Source organism: Scylla paramamosain, chromosome 5 (genome assembly GCF_035594125.1).
Source record: "Scylla paramamosain isolate STU-SP2022 chromosome 5, ASM3559412v1, whole genome shotgun sequence".
NCBI classification, from domain to species: Eukaryota; Metazoa; Arthropoda; class Malacostraca; order Decapoda; family Portunidae; genus Scylla; species Scylla paramamosain.
Genome location: NC_087155.1, coordinates 31,320,056 through 31,339,539, shown reverse-complemented (window position 1 = coordinate 31,339,539; position 19,484 = coordinate 31,320,056). Strand labels below are relative to the sequence as shown.

Here is a 19,484-nt window from a genome sequence, read left to right as displayed (position 1 = left end):
GGATGAGTATGTGTGTTAAAAACAAGTTATGTGCACATAACTGGTTTGTTTTACTATTCATGAATGTGTGTGTGTGTGTGTGTGTACGAGGATGAGGTGCGAACACTAGTGGACGTCTGCATATACTGTACGTGTATGTGTGAGTGCATGTTATGTTTATTTGAGCAAGGTGTGTTTGTGTACCTAAGTGTTCTTGGTGGTGGTGATGGTGGCGGCGGCGGCGGCGGCGGCGTGTGGGTAGCGGCGGCAGAAGTGGGCAGGAGTCATTCTGGTGCAGTAATGGTGCAGTGGGGGGTGGGGTGGGATGGGGCGGGGCTTGCGGGGCTGAGCGGGGCGGGGCGGGGTGAAGTGGGAGGAGAAGATTCGCTCGATGTAGCTAGCCGGCGTGCTGGTGGTGGTGGTGGTGGTGACGGTGACGCTGCCTTTGGTGTGTTTGGAGGCGATTTGTCGTTATGATTGAATTGCACGGGAGTGGTGAGGGTGGTGGTGGGTCTAATTGCTATGGATTGCCGGGCACGTTGTTGTGGTGGTTAGTGGTGGTATTACTGGTGGTGCTGTGATGGGTAATGGCGCCGGTGTACGAGACGGCAGGTGTAAGAGGTGGTGGTGGTGGTGGTGGTGGTGAATCGCTTTGATGTTAATGGTGGTTAGAGTGATGATACTCTGGTGGTGGTGGTGGTGTTGGTGAGAACGTCCTGCACCGGTACCAGATGTTCAATCCATTATAGTCTCCGCTCAACACATTTGCACCATCACCACCACCACCACCACCACCAACACTACACCCAGTTCCATCACCACTGCACCCGCCACCACACTCGGCTCCATCACCACTTCCTTCATCACAAGTGCTTCAACCCACCACCACCAGCACCACCACTACTACACCAACACCGCATTATCCTAATATATTCGAAAACCCATTAATTTCGTGTTTCCTTCCCACCTTCTCCCTCCGCCCTTCCCTCCCTCTGGTATGTCTATGTCCCTGTTCTCCTCTTCCCCTCTTTTATCCCACCCCTTCCTCTTCACCACCACCACCACTACCACTTCTCCTCCTCCTCCTATTTTACTGGTTCCCGTTTTCTTCCTCTTTATTGCCCCCCTCCTCCTCTTCCTTCGTGTGCCTCACCGCCCACCTCCCACCTCTTCTGCTCAGCCGCGCCCCTTCTTCCATAGTGGCACCTTTCCTCCTATCCCCTCCCTTCCTTCCCCTCCTTTCCTCGTCCCTTCACTACAAAACATGCTTTTTGTGTTTAGTATTCCAAAGCGAGTCTCCCCAAGTCCGTTTTTCTTTCAATAGATTTTTTATTGTGTGTGTGTGTGTGTGTGTGTGTCCTTCACGTGTCTCTCGTTTATTTATTCTTGGACGGCTTGTTCTAATCAGCCTCGTTAAAATTCTGGTTCAGACTTTGTTTCCTCCCTTCTAATCCCTCTCTTCTTTTTCTTCTTCCTCCTCCTCTTCCTCCTCCTACTACTCTTTTTTTTTCATCTGTTTCCCTCCCAGATCCGTGTTTCCCTCTGGTTTACACTGAACAACTTTTCCTCTTTCCACCACGATTACCTCTTCCTTCTATTCCTCCACTTTCCCGTTCCTCTTTCCCCTCCTCTTCCTCCTCTCCTCCTTCCCTTCCGCATCCTCCCTCCCTCCCTCTCTCTAAATCATCTCACGTAACCATTGCCTCTGCCATGACAATATCCATATCACTTTTTCCTCCCCTCCACCACCTCTCCTATTCCTCTCCCCTTTCATTATTCTTTCTCCCTCCTTTCCCTTGACCACCAATCGCCCTCTCAAGGTCAGTGGAAGGAGGGAGGGGGTTGAATGGGGGTTAAATTCCATTGATTTTCTCCCAAGTACAGTAGTAGAAGAAGGGAAGGGAAATAGGTAAGTGTGAGGTAGGCGGAGTTATTTTACCCGTAGGCCTATTGCTCTTCGGCCCTGTTTCCGTTTAGGCTTAGAGGTAATGGAAGGAGAGTTAAGAGGGATCCGATCTCTTATGTAGTGTATTGTGGAAGGGAAGGTTAGATTAGGTTAAATTTGTGTATGTGTGTGTTTGATGGGTTTTGGTTAGTATGTGTGTGTGTGTGTGTGTGTGTGTGGGGAAGGGGTTAATAGTGTGTGTATGGGAGGTTACTGGTGTCTGTGTGTGTGTGTGTGTGTGTGTGTGTGTGTGTGTGTGTGGGGGGGGGTTGTGTGGGTCTTTCTATCATTCTGCCTATTGTGTTTGTGTGTGTGCTTATATTTTGTTAGTAGTTATTCGTAATTCTCTCTCTCTCTCTCTCTCTCTCTCTCTCTCTCTCTCTCTCTCTCTCTCTCTCTCTCTCTCTCTCTCTCTCTCTCTCTCTCTCTCTCTCTCTCTCTCTCTCTCTCTCTCTCTCTCTCTCTCTCTCTCTCTCTCTCTCTCTCTCTCTCTCTCTCTCTCTCTCTCTCTCTCTCTCCATTATTCACCACATCCTTCATCAGCAAAGGCCAGGTACGAGTCGTCTAGAGGTCACTAACACACACACACACACACACACACACACACACACACACACACACACACACACACACACACACACACACACACACACACACACACACACTTTCCATTCCCCATGTGCATACTTTACCAATTCACGCTACCACACCTCAGTATGACATCTTTATGTATGTGTATACCGAAAATACGTGAACCTAACCTAACATGCATACATATATACATACATAGATGGAAACCAGAGTTAGTGTTGTGTGCGTTGCGTCATGTTGTAAACGTAAGAAGAAAAATATGGTTGTGTGTGTGTGTGTGTGTGTGTGTGTGTGTGTGTGTGTGTGTGTGTGTGCTTATGGCAAACCACAATAGTGAAAGTAAAACTACAAAATTACTCCATTCCTGTTTACCTCCCCTTGTCTGACCACTGTGCGGCCTTGTGGGTGAGGGGAGAGCATTGGGAAGGGAAGCGAGAGGAGAGAGAGTACAGCGGGGTGGAAGGGAAAGAGACAGAGAGAGAGGAAGGCAACGTGCTTAAGAGCGTTATGTTGTGTCTCTTTTATTTGGCACTTCAAGAGTGGAGTGTGCGTTTGTACTACCTGACCTGTGTGCGTGGAATGTTTTTTTTTTGGGGGGGGGGCGGAAAGTGATGTAGGTACTGTTCTCCGATTCGCGTGACCTGTGTCTATACTGGTTGACCTATTCCGCGGATTTGTGTGTGTACTGTCTGACCTCCGCTCGCTCCCTATTGCTTTTGAGTGTCTCCTCCGTGGCCGTGTGTTCCCGTGGGGTTTGCTGGTTTGCTGTTACTCCCTGGGTTGCTTTGATCGTTACGTGCTGAGGTTTGTTACAAGTTGGTCCTCGTTATTGCGTGAGTTCTTGGTTATTGATTTCTTTCTTGCGGTGCCGTGTTGTGCTGCGTTCCCCGTCGTGGCCGTGTTCTGGTCGCGGTGACAGAACAGATTCGGCGCGACAGTTACGAGAACACGCGTGCCTGCACATCGCAGAGCAAACGTGATCTCATTTTGTTCACCGTATGTCTGATGCTTCTCTCTCTCTCTCTCTCTCTCTCTCTCTCTCTCTCTCTCTCTCTCTCTCTCTCTCTCTCTCTCTCTCTCTCTCTCTCTCTCTCTCTCACTCTCTCCGTGTGTCAGTCATTGCTGTCTGCTGTCTCTTACTAAAACACACACACACACACACACACACACACACACACACACACACACACACACACACACACACACACACACACACACTTTCACGCACTTAAGTATTTTCATGATACGTCAGTTTTCACATTTCATCACCACACACTTTTTTTCTTTTCTCCTAAAAATGCGGGAATTTTTTCGTGGCACACTCTTATTCTTCTTAAAAAGTCTGAATTCTTCGTTCTCAGCCCGGAACTCTTTGGGAAACTTTGGAACATTCCCCACAGATGGCGCCACGGTTAGGACGCGTCGCTGTTCATCGCAACATTTCCCATAAAACTGATGCAGAACTTGTACCCACTTTTTAACCCCCGCTGAAAGAAAACGGGAAGCGAGAATGATGTTACGATGTGGATGCTGTGCTGAGACGCGAGACAGACAGAGAGACGCGCCAAGCATGCGGAGACCCAGGGAGACAGTCACTTGTTTCCACTACGCGCTCCGATGGCCGAACTTGAGACAAATGATGCCTCTACAGTGTGTCAGGGCCAGTTTAGCGCGGCGGCACTCACACACGAGCCTTAAACCAGTGGGCGTCCAAGTAAACGTCCACTAAACGATGCTAGATTGTGTCCATCAGGCGGAGAGAGATGCGTTTAATTGATGTTTCGGTGCTTCCATTACTCAGATGTAAACGACGTTTTGGGAAGTGCGGCGGGAAAGTGGGTCGCGCCGGAGGAGGAAGAGGAGGCGGAGGAGGAGGAGGAGGTCGGTGAAGAAGGTCGTTCCCATTCCCGCCAACTTCACGCTGCGGCAGAAGGAAACACGAGCTAAAAATAGAGCCAAGAATCAAGTCAATAATGTTTCCTTCTCTGCAGTGATTTGGAAGACTGGATTCGAGTTGTGGTGATAAAGATTGTAGTAATAATGTCATACTTTACTCTCCCACTCGGCGTAACCTCCTTGGATTTGAGTTTCGATGATAAAAATTCTAATGATGCAGTGTTTTATTCAGCCACTCGGTGTAACTTGAATTTGAGTTCTGGCAATAAAATTTGTTATAATGCCATATTTTACTCAGCCACTCTGTAATTTTTTGGGGTTTGAGTTCTCCATTTTCTTGGGTTTCGGTAATAAAAACTGTAGTAATAACGCAATGTTTTTCTAATCCACTCATTCTTGAATTTGAGTTCCGATGGTAAAATTTGTGGTAAGAATGCAGTATTTTCCAATAGCCAGGAGGTAACTTTAGAGACGTGGGTTGTGCGTGGCGTCCATGAGAGAATTAGAGCAGAAACTTAGCAGAAAAATTTTTAACCACACACAAAAAGATTCAGTGAGTCACGCGCTAAAGAGATAAATGAACCAGCCAACAAAAGAGCATCGCACATAAACGCAACTTTTGTTCCCATTTCGCACATTTCACTACATTTTTAATCATTTTATTTGTTTTACATTTTTTATTATTTTAGATTTCCAAATATGCGTTTTTATTATTTAAAAGTACCACCACCACCACCACTACTACTACTACTACTACTACTACTACTACTACTAATACTAATACTAATACTACTGTAATTCTAGTCGAAAAGCAGAAGTGAGACGTTAGAATAAGGTGACACACACACACAGAGAGAGAGAGAGAGAGAGAGAGAGAGAGAGAGAGAGAGAGAGAGAGAGAGACTTAACATTCACAACCTCGCCCCCTTAACAATCATCCCTCCACCTCCCCCCCTAACAGCTCATTCCCTCGCAACCTACACCTCGCTTCATCACCCCGCCTCTAATGACGGTGGGAAGGAGAAAGAGGGGAGAGGGAGAGGGAGAGGGAGAGGGAGAGGAGTGACGACTAGAATTATGATTACTGTGGTTGCCGATAAAAAACGTAAGAAACAAACAGAAAATGGAGTGAGAGTTCTGGTGGTGGTGGTGATTGCGGTAAGACCAAGAAATAAGGGCGAGGACAAGTAATAGTGGTAATTGTGGTTGAAGACGAGGAATTGTTGTTGTTGTTTGTTGTTCGGGTTATGATGCAGGTAGATGGGCGTGGATTCCGTGGATTAATAGAATGGATAACGAGGGGGCAAGAGAACTGTGGCGGGAAGGGACGGGAAGTTACGGTGACGGGAGGTTGAATTGTGGCAGTTGTGTGGCGGCAGTGGTGGTGGTGGTGGTGGTAGGAGGGTGGGAGGAAGGAAAAATGCCGGTGACAGGCGAATAAGTGTGGCAGCGGGAGGAGGAATTATGATGATGGCGGGAGAGTAATGGCGACGGGAGGAAAACTGAGGCGATGGAGGAATGAGGCAGGCGGGAGGTGGAGGAGGAGTAGGAGGAGGTACGGCGTGATGAAAGAGAAACAGTGGCGACGAGAGAGTAAGCGGAAGAAATGTGGAGGCGAGTAATGTGGATATGGAAACAGAAGAAAAGTAGAAGAAAAGTGAATAACATCTACATTATTGAATTGCTACTCCGATGATGATGATGATGATGATAATGGGAAGTGTAGCGATAGAAACTTTACATCAGATTCAAAATAAAGCAAAACAGTGCAGGAAGTAGTACAGGAACAGCATTTAAAGATGAACACACACACACACACACACACACACACACACACACACACACACACACACACACACACACACACACACACACACACACACACACACACACACACACACACTGCAAACAAAAAAAGACAGTCGATATGAGGCGATACAGGGATATTTGAGGCGAAATGGAACATCAAACACAGGCAAATGCAGGATACATTATTGCTTCTATCGGCGTTGCCAGCGTGTGTGTGTGTGAGTGTGTGTGTGTGTAAAGGAAGTGGGATACAGGAGGAAGAGGAAGAGAAGGACGGCAGGACAAGGAAACCAACCACACGCGCTGTCATTACTTCGCCTTCACGCCTGCACCACCACCACCACTACCACTACATGCATGGCTTTGACCTTGGAACCGCGACGCTGGACAAATTACCGTATATACCATGAAATCCTTACGCTACCGTCTACGCTCACATTCTCTGCTCACTAGCCGGTTCAATGAGGGTGGAAGAGAAGGACACGAGAGAAGGAAGGGTAAGGAGGCGTGCAAGGTGGGGGAGTATAAGGACTGAGATTGATTGAAGGAGCCACAAGATTATATGTTGTTGAAAGGATACGTAGGGCAAGGGGATGGAGGAATGGGGAGGGTTACTTGAAGGGGTGGTATGAGGGGTGAGGATTTGAGGATTGGGGAGGACAAGAGAGGTAAATCTACGGTAATCAGCTGCAGAACTCGTCCCTTCCACCCTCAGGAGCTCGTCATTATCGCAGACTTTAATTAAGCTGCAAGAGAGAGAGAGAGAGAGAGAGAGAGAGAGAGGTAATTTCCGTCGGTGATGTATGTGACAAGTCTGCTTTGCTTTTTTTTATTTTTATCGGTGTTTAATATGAAAGCGTGATGGATCGTTGGTGTGTGCAGTGAGCCACGTGTGACTTGATTAAATTGTTTTGTCACGAGAGAGAGAGAGAGAGAGAGAGAGAGAGAGAGAGAGAGAGAGAGAGAGAGAGAGAGAGAGAGAGAGAATTCTTAACAAGGACACCGTTTGTTACCGAAAGCAGAATTGCAAAGAGAAATCAACGAATGGAGGAAACGCCTGTGTGTGTGTGTGTGTGTGTGTGTGTGTGTGTGATGCGACAGGTGTGAGCAGTGAGCGTGTGTATTGCACGGGGCAGGTGTGGGTAAAGAGGATGTGTGCCGGATGAAACAAGCGAGGGTGAAACAAGCGTCGCCAGCGTTGGTGATGCATGTAACAGGTGCATCAAGTTAGCGGGTCTCTCATTAGGGCAGGTGTGTTTGCTGTCCCTCTCTTCACGGGGTGTAATTACCTGTCTTCTTGGAACGCTACAGATCCGCGGATGGAAAGGAGACGAGAGAGAGAGAGAGAGAGAGAGAGAGAGAGAGAGAGAGAGAGAGAGAGAGAGAGAGAGAGAGAGAGAGAGATGAGAGAGAATGCAAGAAAATAAAGGAACCGCTAATTAAACCACCCCAAATTCCGCAAACTGGTAATTAATGGGAATCCTTGTTTAGTTTAGTGGTTCGTGGTTCGCCTTGCACTGGTTCATACATTACCGGGAGTGACGTGCGGGGTTAACTTCAGGTGCTGCTGGTTCTCAAGGCCACGGAATCTTATTTTCTAGCCTGGTTCAGAATCTTTCAGTTTCCAGATCAAGATGAAATCAGACTGAATCCCTCCTCCTCCACCTTTTCCACTCCTGCCGAATCTTTACTGTCATGGGAGCGTTCAATGCAGAGCCGCGCCGAAGAGTCTCGCTTTTCCGAACTTTTTTTTGTCAGGTTTCCGCTGATTGGGTCACGTCCACGCATTACCTTTACTCACGTCTTCGTACCGGCATGTCACACCACACCACTTAACTAAACCACTTGCTTACTATACCTGAGTGCACGTCCTCGCCTCCGAACCTTAGGATGCAGTCGAGTGTTCGTTCTGTTAGTCTGGCTCTGTCACTCATTTACGCGTCGCTGAATCTTCATGCTTTTTTTTATACTCTGTGTGTAGAGGAATTCACTGCCTTTCTATCTTTTTCTTTTTTTCTCGTTTAATGATCAATGTGCAGTGTTGAGTCACGAAAAAGTTGACAATAGCGGTTGGCTTTACTTTTTTTTTCTTTCTCGCCGCTCTTTAGTCTTTGTTCCTTTGACGGGGTGAAGAAGTAAGAGCTCAATACTCAATCTCCCTCCCCCATTTAGAACTCGGCACTCTCCCGCCGTCACGCTACAACTATGAACTAGTCGCCCCTGCACGCCAACACTTCCTGCTCCCCTGTGGCCGCCCTGCTCCCTCACACCCCACACGCTATCCTTTCCACACGAAGGTACCAACACTTTTCACCACACCCTCTTTCTCTCCCTTCCTCTCATTCCCTCCCCCTTATCTACATTTTGCCTCGCTGCCCGTCCCTCGATCCAATACCTACATCGTGCCACACCTTAATGTAACCTCTATCATGCCTGCACACTCTCCACGAAACCCTCCTATTTTTCTCCCGTATCTGTATATGTTATCACTCAAACTAGCCTACACCATACCACACCCTCCAGCATACCTACACGCCCTCCACCACTCTTAATACCCTTCCTACACACTTCCATACACTGACACCTTACCATACCTATCACCACACCACTGTACACCTTTCTATGTACACTCCTATACCCCCATAAGTTCTTTACCATACCACCACCACCACCATCACCCCTCCTCCTCCCTTCCTTCCCCCTCGTGAGTCAGAGGGGAAGGAGGGTAATCCAGCGACCACTGCTCGTAACCCTCAAAGTCTCGTAACTCGGGCGGGGAGTGACCAGGGCGCCGCGGGGGACTGGGGGAGGTGGGGAAAGGGAGGGGTGTGGGGCGGCGTTACCCTAGACTTCTTCATCTCCTTCCCTTCCTTCTTTACCACCTCATACTTTTAGGTACTACCACTCTTACCACAACACTGCGGCTACAACTACCTTTTCTGCAAATTTTTAGCTACTACTACTACTACTACTACTAACACCCACTTCTCAAACATTTAGGTATTGCTACTACTACTTTCACCTCCACCACTAGTACTACTACCACCACCACCACCACCACTTTTACTTCTTCACTCCACTCCTTTACCTTTTTCTTTTCTCATCATTTTCTTCATTATCCATTATTACATTTCATCCATCACTTTTTGTTCGTATTATCATCATTCTGACGTTATTTTCTTCCCCCGCCCCCTTGCTCTTCCTCGTTCTCCTCCTCCTTTGTGATGGTGGCGGTTGTGATGGCAGTTTTGGTGATGGTGGTAGTGGTGATGGTGATGGTGATGGCAGTACCACGTCATGGCCAGACACTCATGACACACCTCCTTATCTAATCATTCATCTCCATTAATTTTCCATTTCCATCTCCTCAGACACTCCATCTATTCTCCTTCATCTCATTCCTCTCATTAAGCTCTCCTCTTCCCCTTCTGCTGCCACTCCACTTCCTTCCTCTGGGTCCTCTTCCTCCACCTCATCCTTTAACTCCTTCTCCTCCTTCTCTTCCTCTTATTTGTCAGGAAAGTTTCTACGGCAATATTTATCCTCTCCGTCAGTGAGTCTTTTATCCTTTAATCTCCTCGACCTGTCATCTCCCCTTCTCCTCCATCACCAGCCTGTCGCCGCTTCCCTCTTCCTCCCCCTCACCTATTGTTCTCATGTTTATCCTCTCTCTCTCTCTCTCTCTCTCTCTCTCTCTCTCTCTCTCTCTCTCTCTCTCTCTCTCTCTCTCTCTCTCTCTCTCTCTCTCTCTCTCTCTCTCTCTCTCTCTCTCTCTCTCTCTCTCTCTCTCTCTCTCTCTCTCTCTCTCTCTCTCTCTCTCTCTCTCTCTCTCTCTCTCTCTCTCTCTCTCTCTCTCTCGATTGACTCTCCTGCATTCTCTCCGTCTTTGTTTGTGCCTTCCTTCCTCCCTATTTTTCCTTCCCTCCTCCTCCTCCTCCTCCTCCTCCTCCTCCTCCTCCTCCTCCTCCTCCTCCTCCTCCTCCTCCTCCGCCATTCTCCCGGCCTCTCACTGGCCGCCTCTCTTCCATTCACTCCCTCCTCGTTTCCCTCACAGCCACTCTAGTCTTTTTCCCCCTTCTTGTTCTTTCCTCTCCCCCTCAAGCCTTGCTCTTCCCACTTCCCTCTCCCCCCTCCCCATTACTCCATTTCGTACTTCCACCACTCCTTTTTTTCCCTACTCATCCCAAGGGCTCCTCCTCCTCCTCCTCTTCCTCCTCCTCTTCCTCCTCTTCCTTGTGTGATACCATCCCTATACCTTCCACTTCTTCCCTCTCCTGGTTTCCCTTGCCCTCCCTCCTCCTCCCTACTCGCTCTCCCTTCTTGTCCCCCCACGACCTAACGCCCCCCAGCCCCCTCCTGCCTCCTTCCCGTCCCCTCAGCGTGGCGGATATTGATCAGGCTGTCTGGGTGAGGGGTGTCTAGTCTCCCGTGGGTGCTACTACACAAGGTCGCTAGTTCCAGGCTCTCTCTCTCTCTCTCTCTCTCTCTCTCTCTCTCTCTCTCTCTCTCTCTCTCTCTCTCTCTCTCTCTCTCTCTCTCTCTCTCTCTCTCTCTCTCTCTCTCTCTCTCTCTCTCTCTCTCTCTCTCTCACTTCCTTACGTATTCTCACCTACCTGTTATCTTCCTCTTCTCTCCCTCTCCTCCCCTCCTCTGCCCTCCTCTCTCCACTCCCTCTCTCTGCCTCCAACGTCCTGGCCATAATTCATCCCCCTTTTTTCACACCCGTTCTTGAGAAAGAGAGAGAGAGAGAGAGAGAGAGAGAGAGAGAGAGAGAGAGAGAGAGAGAGAGAGAGAGAGAGAGAGAGAGAGAGAGAGAGAAATGTATGAGTGTGTGGGAAAGAAAAGGAAGAGGAATGGGCAGAATGTAAGAAAGATATTAGAGAGAGAGAGAGAGAGAGAGAGAGAGAGAGAGAGAGAGAGAGAGAGAGAGAGAGAGAGAGAGAGAGAGAGAGGAACTTATGAAAAACGGAGAAGGATGGACAAAATATAAGGAAGATATTAAAGAGAGAGAGAGAGAGAGAGAGAGAGAGAGAGAGAGAGAGAGAGAGAGAGAGAGAGAGAGAGAATGAGGTGCCGTGATGGTCTCCCGCCGGTTGCCTTCTGAAATTACTGAGCAAACAGACGCTGGAGGAAACTTGCTGACTTTACTGATTCGCTGGAGGGAAGTGACGTAATAAAACCAACAATAAAGCGGAGAAAAGATCACGTTCACATAAACCGCTCGATTAAATTTTGAGGTGAGCCAGAACTGAGCCAGAACTGGTTAGGTTAAGTGCAAGATGCGTTACCTAACCTGACTTTATTATAATTTTACCTGTCCTAAATTTAACCTAGGGTTGTTTATCCTGGCTAGCATATATTCGGTTGGGTTTGGTTAAGTTTCGTCACCTAATCCAACTTAGCTTGAACTGACCTAACCCAGCAATCTTAACCTAAACTAACCTAACCTGACATGACCTGACGTAATCCAAACAAACCTAACCTAACCACCTGAACTGACTTGACAATCTTAACCTTAACTAACCTAACCTAACGTAACACAAACCTAACTTAACCGAACCCACACAAACCAAACTTAACATAACATAACAAACTTAACAAAACTTGCTTAAACTTAACATTATATCGCATAACCACAAAAAAAGGTAGCTGGATTGTCTTATTTTTGTACGGTACGAAAAAATGCAATAAAAAGCTGTATTTTCACCAGTATTCACCCATAAATATCAAGGGGGTGTAGAATAACGCCATAAATACTCCCTTAATAAACACCTGTACAAAATAAAGAGGAGGAATTTGGTGGGAGAAAAAATAACGTGCGCCCAAATATAATTATACTCCTTTAGAGAAGGCGACCATGGACCGTTTTCTTCCTCAATCTACCTCGACCAAGAAGCGGAGAATTGGAACGGGAGTCTGTGGTAATTCAATCTCCCAAGTCTTTACCTCGTCAGTTTTGTTCGCCTCCCATCCCTTCTGTTTTTTTTTTTTGTTTTTTTCTCCCCATCTCTATCATTTTTTTCCCTTTCCTTCACTTTCTACTCATTCCCTTCTATTCCATTCCTTCTCATTCTCCCTTCCTTTCCTTTCTTTTATTTCGTCAGTTTTGTTCTCTCCCCCATCCTTCTCGTTCTTTCCCTACCCATCACTTGCATTCTTTCCCTTTCCTTCTCTTTCTACTCCTTCTGTTCCCTTTTTCTTCTCAACATTTTCAGTCTCCTTTCCTTTCCTTTTTTTTTTTACCCAGTCAGTTTTGTTCTCTCCCCAACCCTTCTGTTCTTTTTTCTTTCCCTCTCTTTGTATTCCTATTCTCTCTTCTTCCCTTTTTCATTGTTTCCTTCCTATATTTCTTTTCCCTTGTCCTTTTCCTCTGATTTCCCCTTTCCTTCTTTTTCTCCCTTCCCTTTTTTTCCTTTTTTTCTTCCTTTTTGTTATTCTCTTTCCTCCTCGTTTCTCTTCCCTTTTCTTTTATCTCTTCCTTCTCTTCATATCCTTTTCCCCTTTTCCTCCCTGCAGTGCCATCTCATTCTTTTCCATTTCATTCGTTTTTTTTCTTTTTTTCCTTTTCCTTTCTTTTTTATCTGTTGAAATTTAATCTTTTAACACTTTACTTGGTTAGTTTTGTTCTGGTGTTTTTTTTTTTATATTCCTCCATTCCTTTATGCATCCTTTCCTTCCCTTCACCTACTTCCCTTCTTTCTGTTCCCTCTTGTAATATTTGTTGAAATTTAATCTTTTAGCAATTCATTTCATCAGTTTTGTTTCCCTCGCTTTCTTGTTACCTCTTCATTCCCTTATCGTATCATTCCCTTCCTTTTTTTTTTCCCCCTTTCCTTCTCTTTACTTCATCAGTTTTGTTCCCGCGCTTTCTCTTTTTTTTTTTCACCCGTCCAGTCCCTTATCTTATCCTGTCTCTTCCTTGCTATCCCTCTCCTATCCTCACCGTCGCCTCTGTAAACTTCCCTTGATTTCCCCTTCCTTCTCCCCTTCTTCCTATCCCTCTCCTGTCCTCACCGTCGCCTCTGTAGACTTCCCTTCATTTCCTCTTCCTTCTCCCCTTCTTCCTATCCCTCTCCCGTCCTCACCATAGCCCTTTCCCCCTCCCCCTCCCGTAAGCTCCTCCAAGGCTGCATCAACATAACGCGCCTCAAGACACTCGGAAGAAGGGAATTTATATGCTGGATCTGATGAGTTTTAAGGGAATGGTGAGTGTGGCTTCCCTTGGACTGCGTATCGTCTTAGCCGTCAGTGAAATGTGCTTGTATGGAGGCAGATTTTATCGCTACCCGGAACCGCGCTGCGCAATTTGTCGCTTCCGTGGAATTTTTTTTTTTTTTACTTGTTTGTTTGTGTATTTTTATTCATTTATTATTTTTTATTTATTTATTTTATTTTATTTTATCTTATTTATTTATTTTCTTTTATTTATTTATTTATTTATTTTTTTTTTTTTTTTGGTGAGTTCGTGTTCATTTTTGTCTTGTATCGTCTTGGGTCGTCTTCTCCGTGTGATGGTGGTGGTGGTAGTGGTGGTGGTGGTGGTGGTGATGGTGGTGGTGGGAGGCCATGAAGGTGGTGGTGACGTAAAGGGAGGAGATACAGAGAAAGAAAGAGAGAGGGGCGCGGAGTGGGGGAGGAAACACACACACACACACACACACACACACACACACACACACACACACACACACACACAGCCCCGCCCTATACATAAACCGTCTCTCCGCCGTCAGCCTCGTCTAGCCTTTGCTGCGCCGGAAAGTTTTATGTATATGTATGTACGAGTATGTATGTATGTATGTATAGTAGTAAGGTGAGGTCGCGGGGAGAGAGTACGTGTGGTGAGGCTGAAGAGGTTGCCGTGGCTCCTGCAGCGGCCATCAGAGCGGGAGAGGAGCCGCACGAGACCACACTCACCACACTCGCTATGAATACATACATTGGTGCTTCTCCTGCCCCTGCTTCCCCTGCTTATCCCTTCTCTCTTCCTCCTCCTCCTCTGCCGTCCCCCCGTCTACCACAAGATACCACCGCCTTCTCTTCAGCCGGTGCCTCCCGTCTGGCGTCCCCCTGTGGCCCTGTGTTCATGTGCTGTGTCTTGCATGCCTGGTTCTCGTGACTGACCCTCTTCTCCCCCGCCCTCTCTGTTTTTCCTGCATTTCACGGAAGCATTTGTCTGCTTCAGTTCGCCGGCATGTTTGAATGTTGCATTACCTTGACCCAGTGTTTGTTTACTTCTTTAACTTTTTTATATAAGTGGCATATATCTGAAATATATTGAGATATGAAAATTGTGATATTTGTAATATATTATGTGCTAAGAAATTATTTTTGTAACTGTGTGTGTGTGTGTGTGTGTGTGTGTGTGTGTGTGTGTGTGTGTGTGTGTGTGTGTGTGTGTGTGTGTTCATCTCGTCGCTGAGCCAACAGAATGGAAGAAAAGGCTTCGTTAACTAACTCCATCGTGACTGGATTTCCTCCTTGGCTCATCAAAAGGGCCGGGACTGGCGAGGCCCAAAGGCTGTGTGTGTGTGTCGTGGTCTCCAGCCCTTCCTTGTTTTCTTTCCAGCCTCCAAAGACCCACCGAGGCCCGCAGTAGTAACAAGAAAGAGAGAGAGAGAGAGAGAGAGAGAGAGAGAGAGAGAGAGAGAGAGAGAGAGAGAGAGAGAGAGAGAGAGAGAGAGAGAGAGAGAGAGAGAGAGAGAGAGAGAGAGAGAGAGGAAATTTCACTCAGTCCTGCAGGCAATTCGTAGCTTGAGCTGTGTGTCTTTGTTGCCGAGGAATTGTCCTCCGGGGTTATAGGGACGATTCCCCCGAACACAAAGGAGCGAAGATGATCTGTTGTGTGCCCTGTGTGTGCGTGCTTCTGTGCCTGTGTGTGTGTGTGTGTGTGTGTGTGTGTGTGTGTGTGTGTGTGTGTGTGTGACCAAACAGAGCCCGCTTCAAGTTAACCCCGAAGTCTTACAGTGTCGTCTGATGTGTTCTTTGAAGTCTCGTCTTGGGAAATCGCGTCCTAATGGTGTCTTTCTCCCCCAGGCGGTGTTGGCAGCGGTATGCAGGAGGGAGGCGACGGCGAGCAACGTGTACGCGTCAGTCAGGTACAGTAATGCCATGGTGCGGCCTCCTCTCCGCCGCTACCTTCTCTTGTGTTGACAATATGCTCTCACCTCACATGATTACTACCTACCTACCGTCTTGCCTTGTGTCAGTGGGTGGTGGCGATGTGTATACGTGGTGTCAGGTGTTTACATAGACACACATACATGCATACACGCATACACACACACGTACACACGCACTCTACTCGTAATACTAGACTCGTTTTCCATGGTTATTGTACCGGGATGAGGTAATGTATATGGAGCGAACGATAGACGGGTATTTGACTTTTTTTTATTTGTTAGTTTTTTTCTTTTCTTTTTTTTTTTTTACTGATTTGGTTTAAGCCTAAGTCTTTTCCCGCGTGAGGTGTTTACGGTAAGTTAAGTGTAGGGTTTTGAGTTCAGTTTTTTTATTTCTTTTATTTAAATATTTTCTTTTCAGTGTTATACTTTATGGTTCTTTTTTCCCATTTTTTTCCTCTTTTTAGGGGATGGTGCTTTTTTTTCTTGATCATATAGGAAGATATTGGGCTTTGAGTGGATGATGATGATGATGATGATGATGATGATGATGATAACGATAATGATGATGGAAGTGAGGGTGATGAGGGTAGTTGTGGGGCTTCCAGTGCGGGGAGTGAAAGTGATTTGTTTGTGGTGGATATTGGCAGCTGATGCTCGTAGTGGATGCGTGGTGGTGGTGGTGGTGGTGGTGTCGGTACTGGTGATGGTAGTGGCGGCGGTGGTGGTGGTGGTGGTAGTGGTGGTGGCGTGATAGCTGTGGTGGTGACGGTGGTGTGGTGTACTCAGTGCCACTTTGCTCTGCTTAAGTAATTAAATATTACAGCCTGTGAATGAGGTAAAGTTAATTAAATGCACTATTAATTAGCAGGTGCAATGGGTAGATCCAAGGTAACAATGAAGGTGGGAGCATCAGCAGCCTTGTTTGTGGCGCGCCCCGCCTCGAGGCGTGCTGGCGAAAAGTGCCATCATCACTTGTCAGGAATTTGGCTTGGAAGTCGTCTTAAGCGTTCACCTCTGAGGCTGAGCGTGACAGTGACGGTCCCGCCCCGCCGCTGCACGCCACCTGCAGGTGTAAGGGATGGGTGTCCACAGCGCTACTTATGACACATACATTACACATTTCTTATTTATTAAACAGTTTATTTAGTTATTTCGTTATTCCTATTTATACACTGAGGCAGCGTGCCTGGCTGCCTGTCAGTGTGGTGGCAGTGCAGCAACGCTGCAATAAGTTGGTCTACACCCACGTCAGGCCGAGTAGCGCCCCACATGCATGCAAGCCTCGCCAGCTTAGAGAAGTCATCATCATAAAAGTTGTTTTAGGACTGAGCCAGCTGCCGGACGCCGCGGCCCACACGTCCACCGTAATACCTGTGTTGGTCTGTGCCTCACCTGGGTGTCGTTTTAAAGGAACGTTTCCCGGCGCCGCGGTCGCGGTGTTGTGGAGGTGGTGGAAGGAGGGAGGAAGGTCATGTGGCAGGAGGGAGGGTGCACCTGTTAGACTTAATCATGGAATATTGTTGCCTGATGGACAACAGCTGATACCTAAACATACACAGCAGTGATTTCTTTAAATATTTTCTCGTCTGTGTTCGTGCTAATCTTAAATTTGCTGTTCTTCGTTTTTGGATCCTAAACTTTTCAGTGCAGTAAATTCAAAAACACCGAAAGGAAATCCATCAGAATCTCTCTTTCCATATTTTAAACACTTATCAGCACCGCCATGAACTACGAACTCGTCTGTCTTTTGATAAGAGCCAAATGAATATTAATCTCGCGAACGTGAATACTCCACACACTCCGGAACGTTGCCAACATGGAAATAGATCACTTGAATATGCATTTGTGGCTGCAAGACGGGAATAATTAAATATGCAGTGCGATATTACCCGATATTGGAAAAATGGTGACACGGTCTTCAGGTTTTAATAAAAAACTTTTCATGGATAGCATAACGCATAAATCACCGGTGTTCATTGTATTATTCTTACACAATCATTATAAGAACACGGAATTATATTAAGCGCAGGAACGGGAGATAGTGAGGCTGGTGACTGCGTTATTGTGACCCAGGTATTGCTCACGAATCAAAATTAGATCACTGCATTATGTATCAGTTACGTTGAAGCTTGAGTTGTGATGGTGGGAATTAGGCTCTTAGCATTATTATAACGGAAACGTGTATGTGTGTGTGTGTGTGTGTGTGTGTGTGTGTGTGTGTGTGTGTGTGTGTGTTAAAACGTAGCAACCTTTACCCTTTATTTCGACCTTCGTGAGGCAGTCAAATTTTTCACTGGATCGTTTTTCGTTTTTTCTATCATTAACATTCTTTTTTACCGCTCGAGTCTTTGGACACGGTAAGTCTTCTCATTACCTCCAATCCATTAATATCCCGCCGTGCCAATTATGCTTTTATTCCTCGCTGCAATTACTTATCAGTTGCCCTAAGCGAGCCGCAGTTTGGCGATACATTGACGTGATTGTGAACGAATCCTGCAGCACCGCGTGGCACCATTACGGCATTTTGGCTTATTTGTAACTGGCAGCTAAATGATATCCTAAACTTTGGAGGGGAGTTTCAGTGTAATAGATTCCACTTTGACACCCACGTTTCCAATTGCCTTTATCCTTCCCCCCCTCCCCCCCTCTCTCTCTCTCTCTCTCTCTCTCTCTCTCTCTCTCTCGTCTCTCTCTCTCTCTCTCTCTCTCTCTCTCTCTCTCTCTCTCTCTCTCTCTCTCTCCGTTTCCATTTTTCATTTTTTTTTTCGTAGTCGCTCCCCCTCATTACTTATTTTTCGCTTTTTCATCATTGCCTCCTTTTTAAATTTTTCTCCATTTCTTGTTTACCCATTTTTCCCTTCCCTTATCTCAGTAATTACTCTTCTTCAAAAATTTCCTTCATATCCATCCATTTTCTTGGCCCTCCACCACCGTCGCTGCCACCGCCAGTGTCGCCACGACCACCTGCAGCGTGCCCCATCATGTAGGCCAACGGGTCTCGCTGTTCGCGCTCGCTGTCTCGTCCATCGCGTGAAGCCTCGTTACCGCCAAGCCTTGTTTACGAACCGCTGCTGGGGGTGGCTGTGTGGGGAGGAAGGAAGGAAGGAAGGAAGGAAGAGGCACCCTTCTCTCCTCCTCCTCCTCTGCCTCTTCTATGCATCCCGTCCTCTGTTGCGTATGAATAAATTATGATTAAGTTTAGTAATATATTATCGAAGGGAAATACTTTGAGGCGAGTAGAAAGATAGTATAGGAGAGAAAAGAATACCGCCGTGCATTCTAGATAACGATGTAATGTATTAGAGGACGCTGGGTGAGATTGCTCCAGTGTAGGTGGCTGTTTGTTTGCGTGCCGCGGATTTAGTTATAATTGAAACCAGCGGCAGTGATGGTGGCGGTGTTGGCGCTGTTGGTGGCGGCAGTGCTTTGGGGCGGATGGCGGCGGCGGTGTCCTGCAACTCGTGTGACGTGTTCTTAATTAAGGTATCGGGGAGTCCCTCCCTCAGCGTGGTGCTTGGTTGGAAGGGGGTCGGGGGGCAGCCGGTGAGGTACCCTTGACTCCCCTCAACCGTTTCATCATTTTCCTCTCAAGTTCTCTTTTAAAAGTGATACTAGTCCTCGGAATCTTAATTACTTGTCTACCTGGTGGCACCGGCGACGGGGCGCCGCGGAGCGTGTGACAGTCTGGCCTCGCGAGATCCGCCTCAACTTTGAATGAATAAAACACCATCTGGTTCCGAACTGGAGTGCATAACTATTGCAACTTTGCCCCGAGTTGGCGCCTTGCGTATAGCGACTCTGGAGTTGGCTCGAATAAACTTTGCCCTTAGTGCGCGCCGCGTAGAGTGACGAAACTTTGGAGCTTGGTGAGAGGCAGTACTCTTATTACGGGAAATGAGTTTCCCAGTGATGCACGGTACGCAGTTCTCGGAGGAAACGTTTGGTAACTCTGCAAGGAGGTTATTACGCGACATTAAGATAATGACTATGTAAGGTACACAGGAGATGCTTGATAACCCTTTGGAGGCGCGCTGCAGAGATGGGATATTGAATGATCGATTGCCTCAGGCGCTGCCACAGAGGAGAAGGGAGAGGGATGAGATATGTGAAGTAAATTTCTCCCGCCGGATCTTAATGAG

The 19,484-nt window shown here is 47.0% G+C and overlaps 1 protein-coding gene across 18 annotated transcripts in view; it reads left to right on the top strand.

The window, feature by feature from the left end:
- Positions 1 to 19,484, top strand: part of LOC135100831 (proteoglycan 4-like) — a 149,732-nt gene that overhangs the window by 53,852 nt on the left and 76,396 nt on the right. For all 18 annotated transcript variants that reach the window (XM_064004261.1, XM_064004250.1, XM_064004248.1 and 15 more), the window contains one exon: positions 15,257 to 15,318. In XM_064004261.1, coding sequence (XP_063860331.1) covers positions 15,257 to 15,318 — 62 coding nt within the window. The remainder of the gene's footprint in view (positions 1 to 15,256; positions 15,319 to 19,484) is intronic.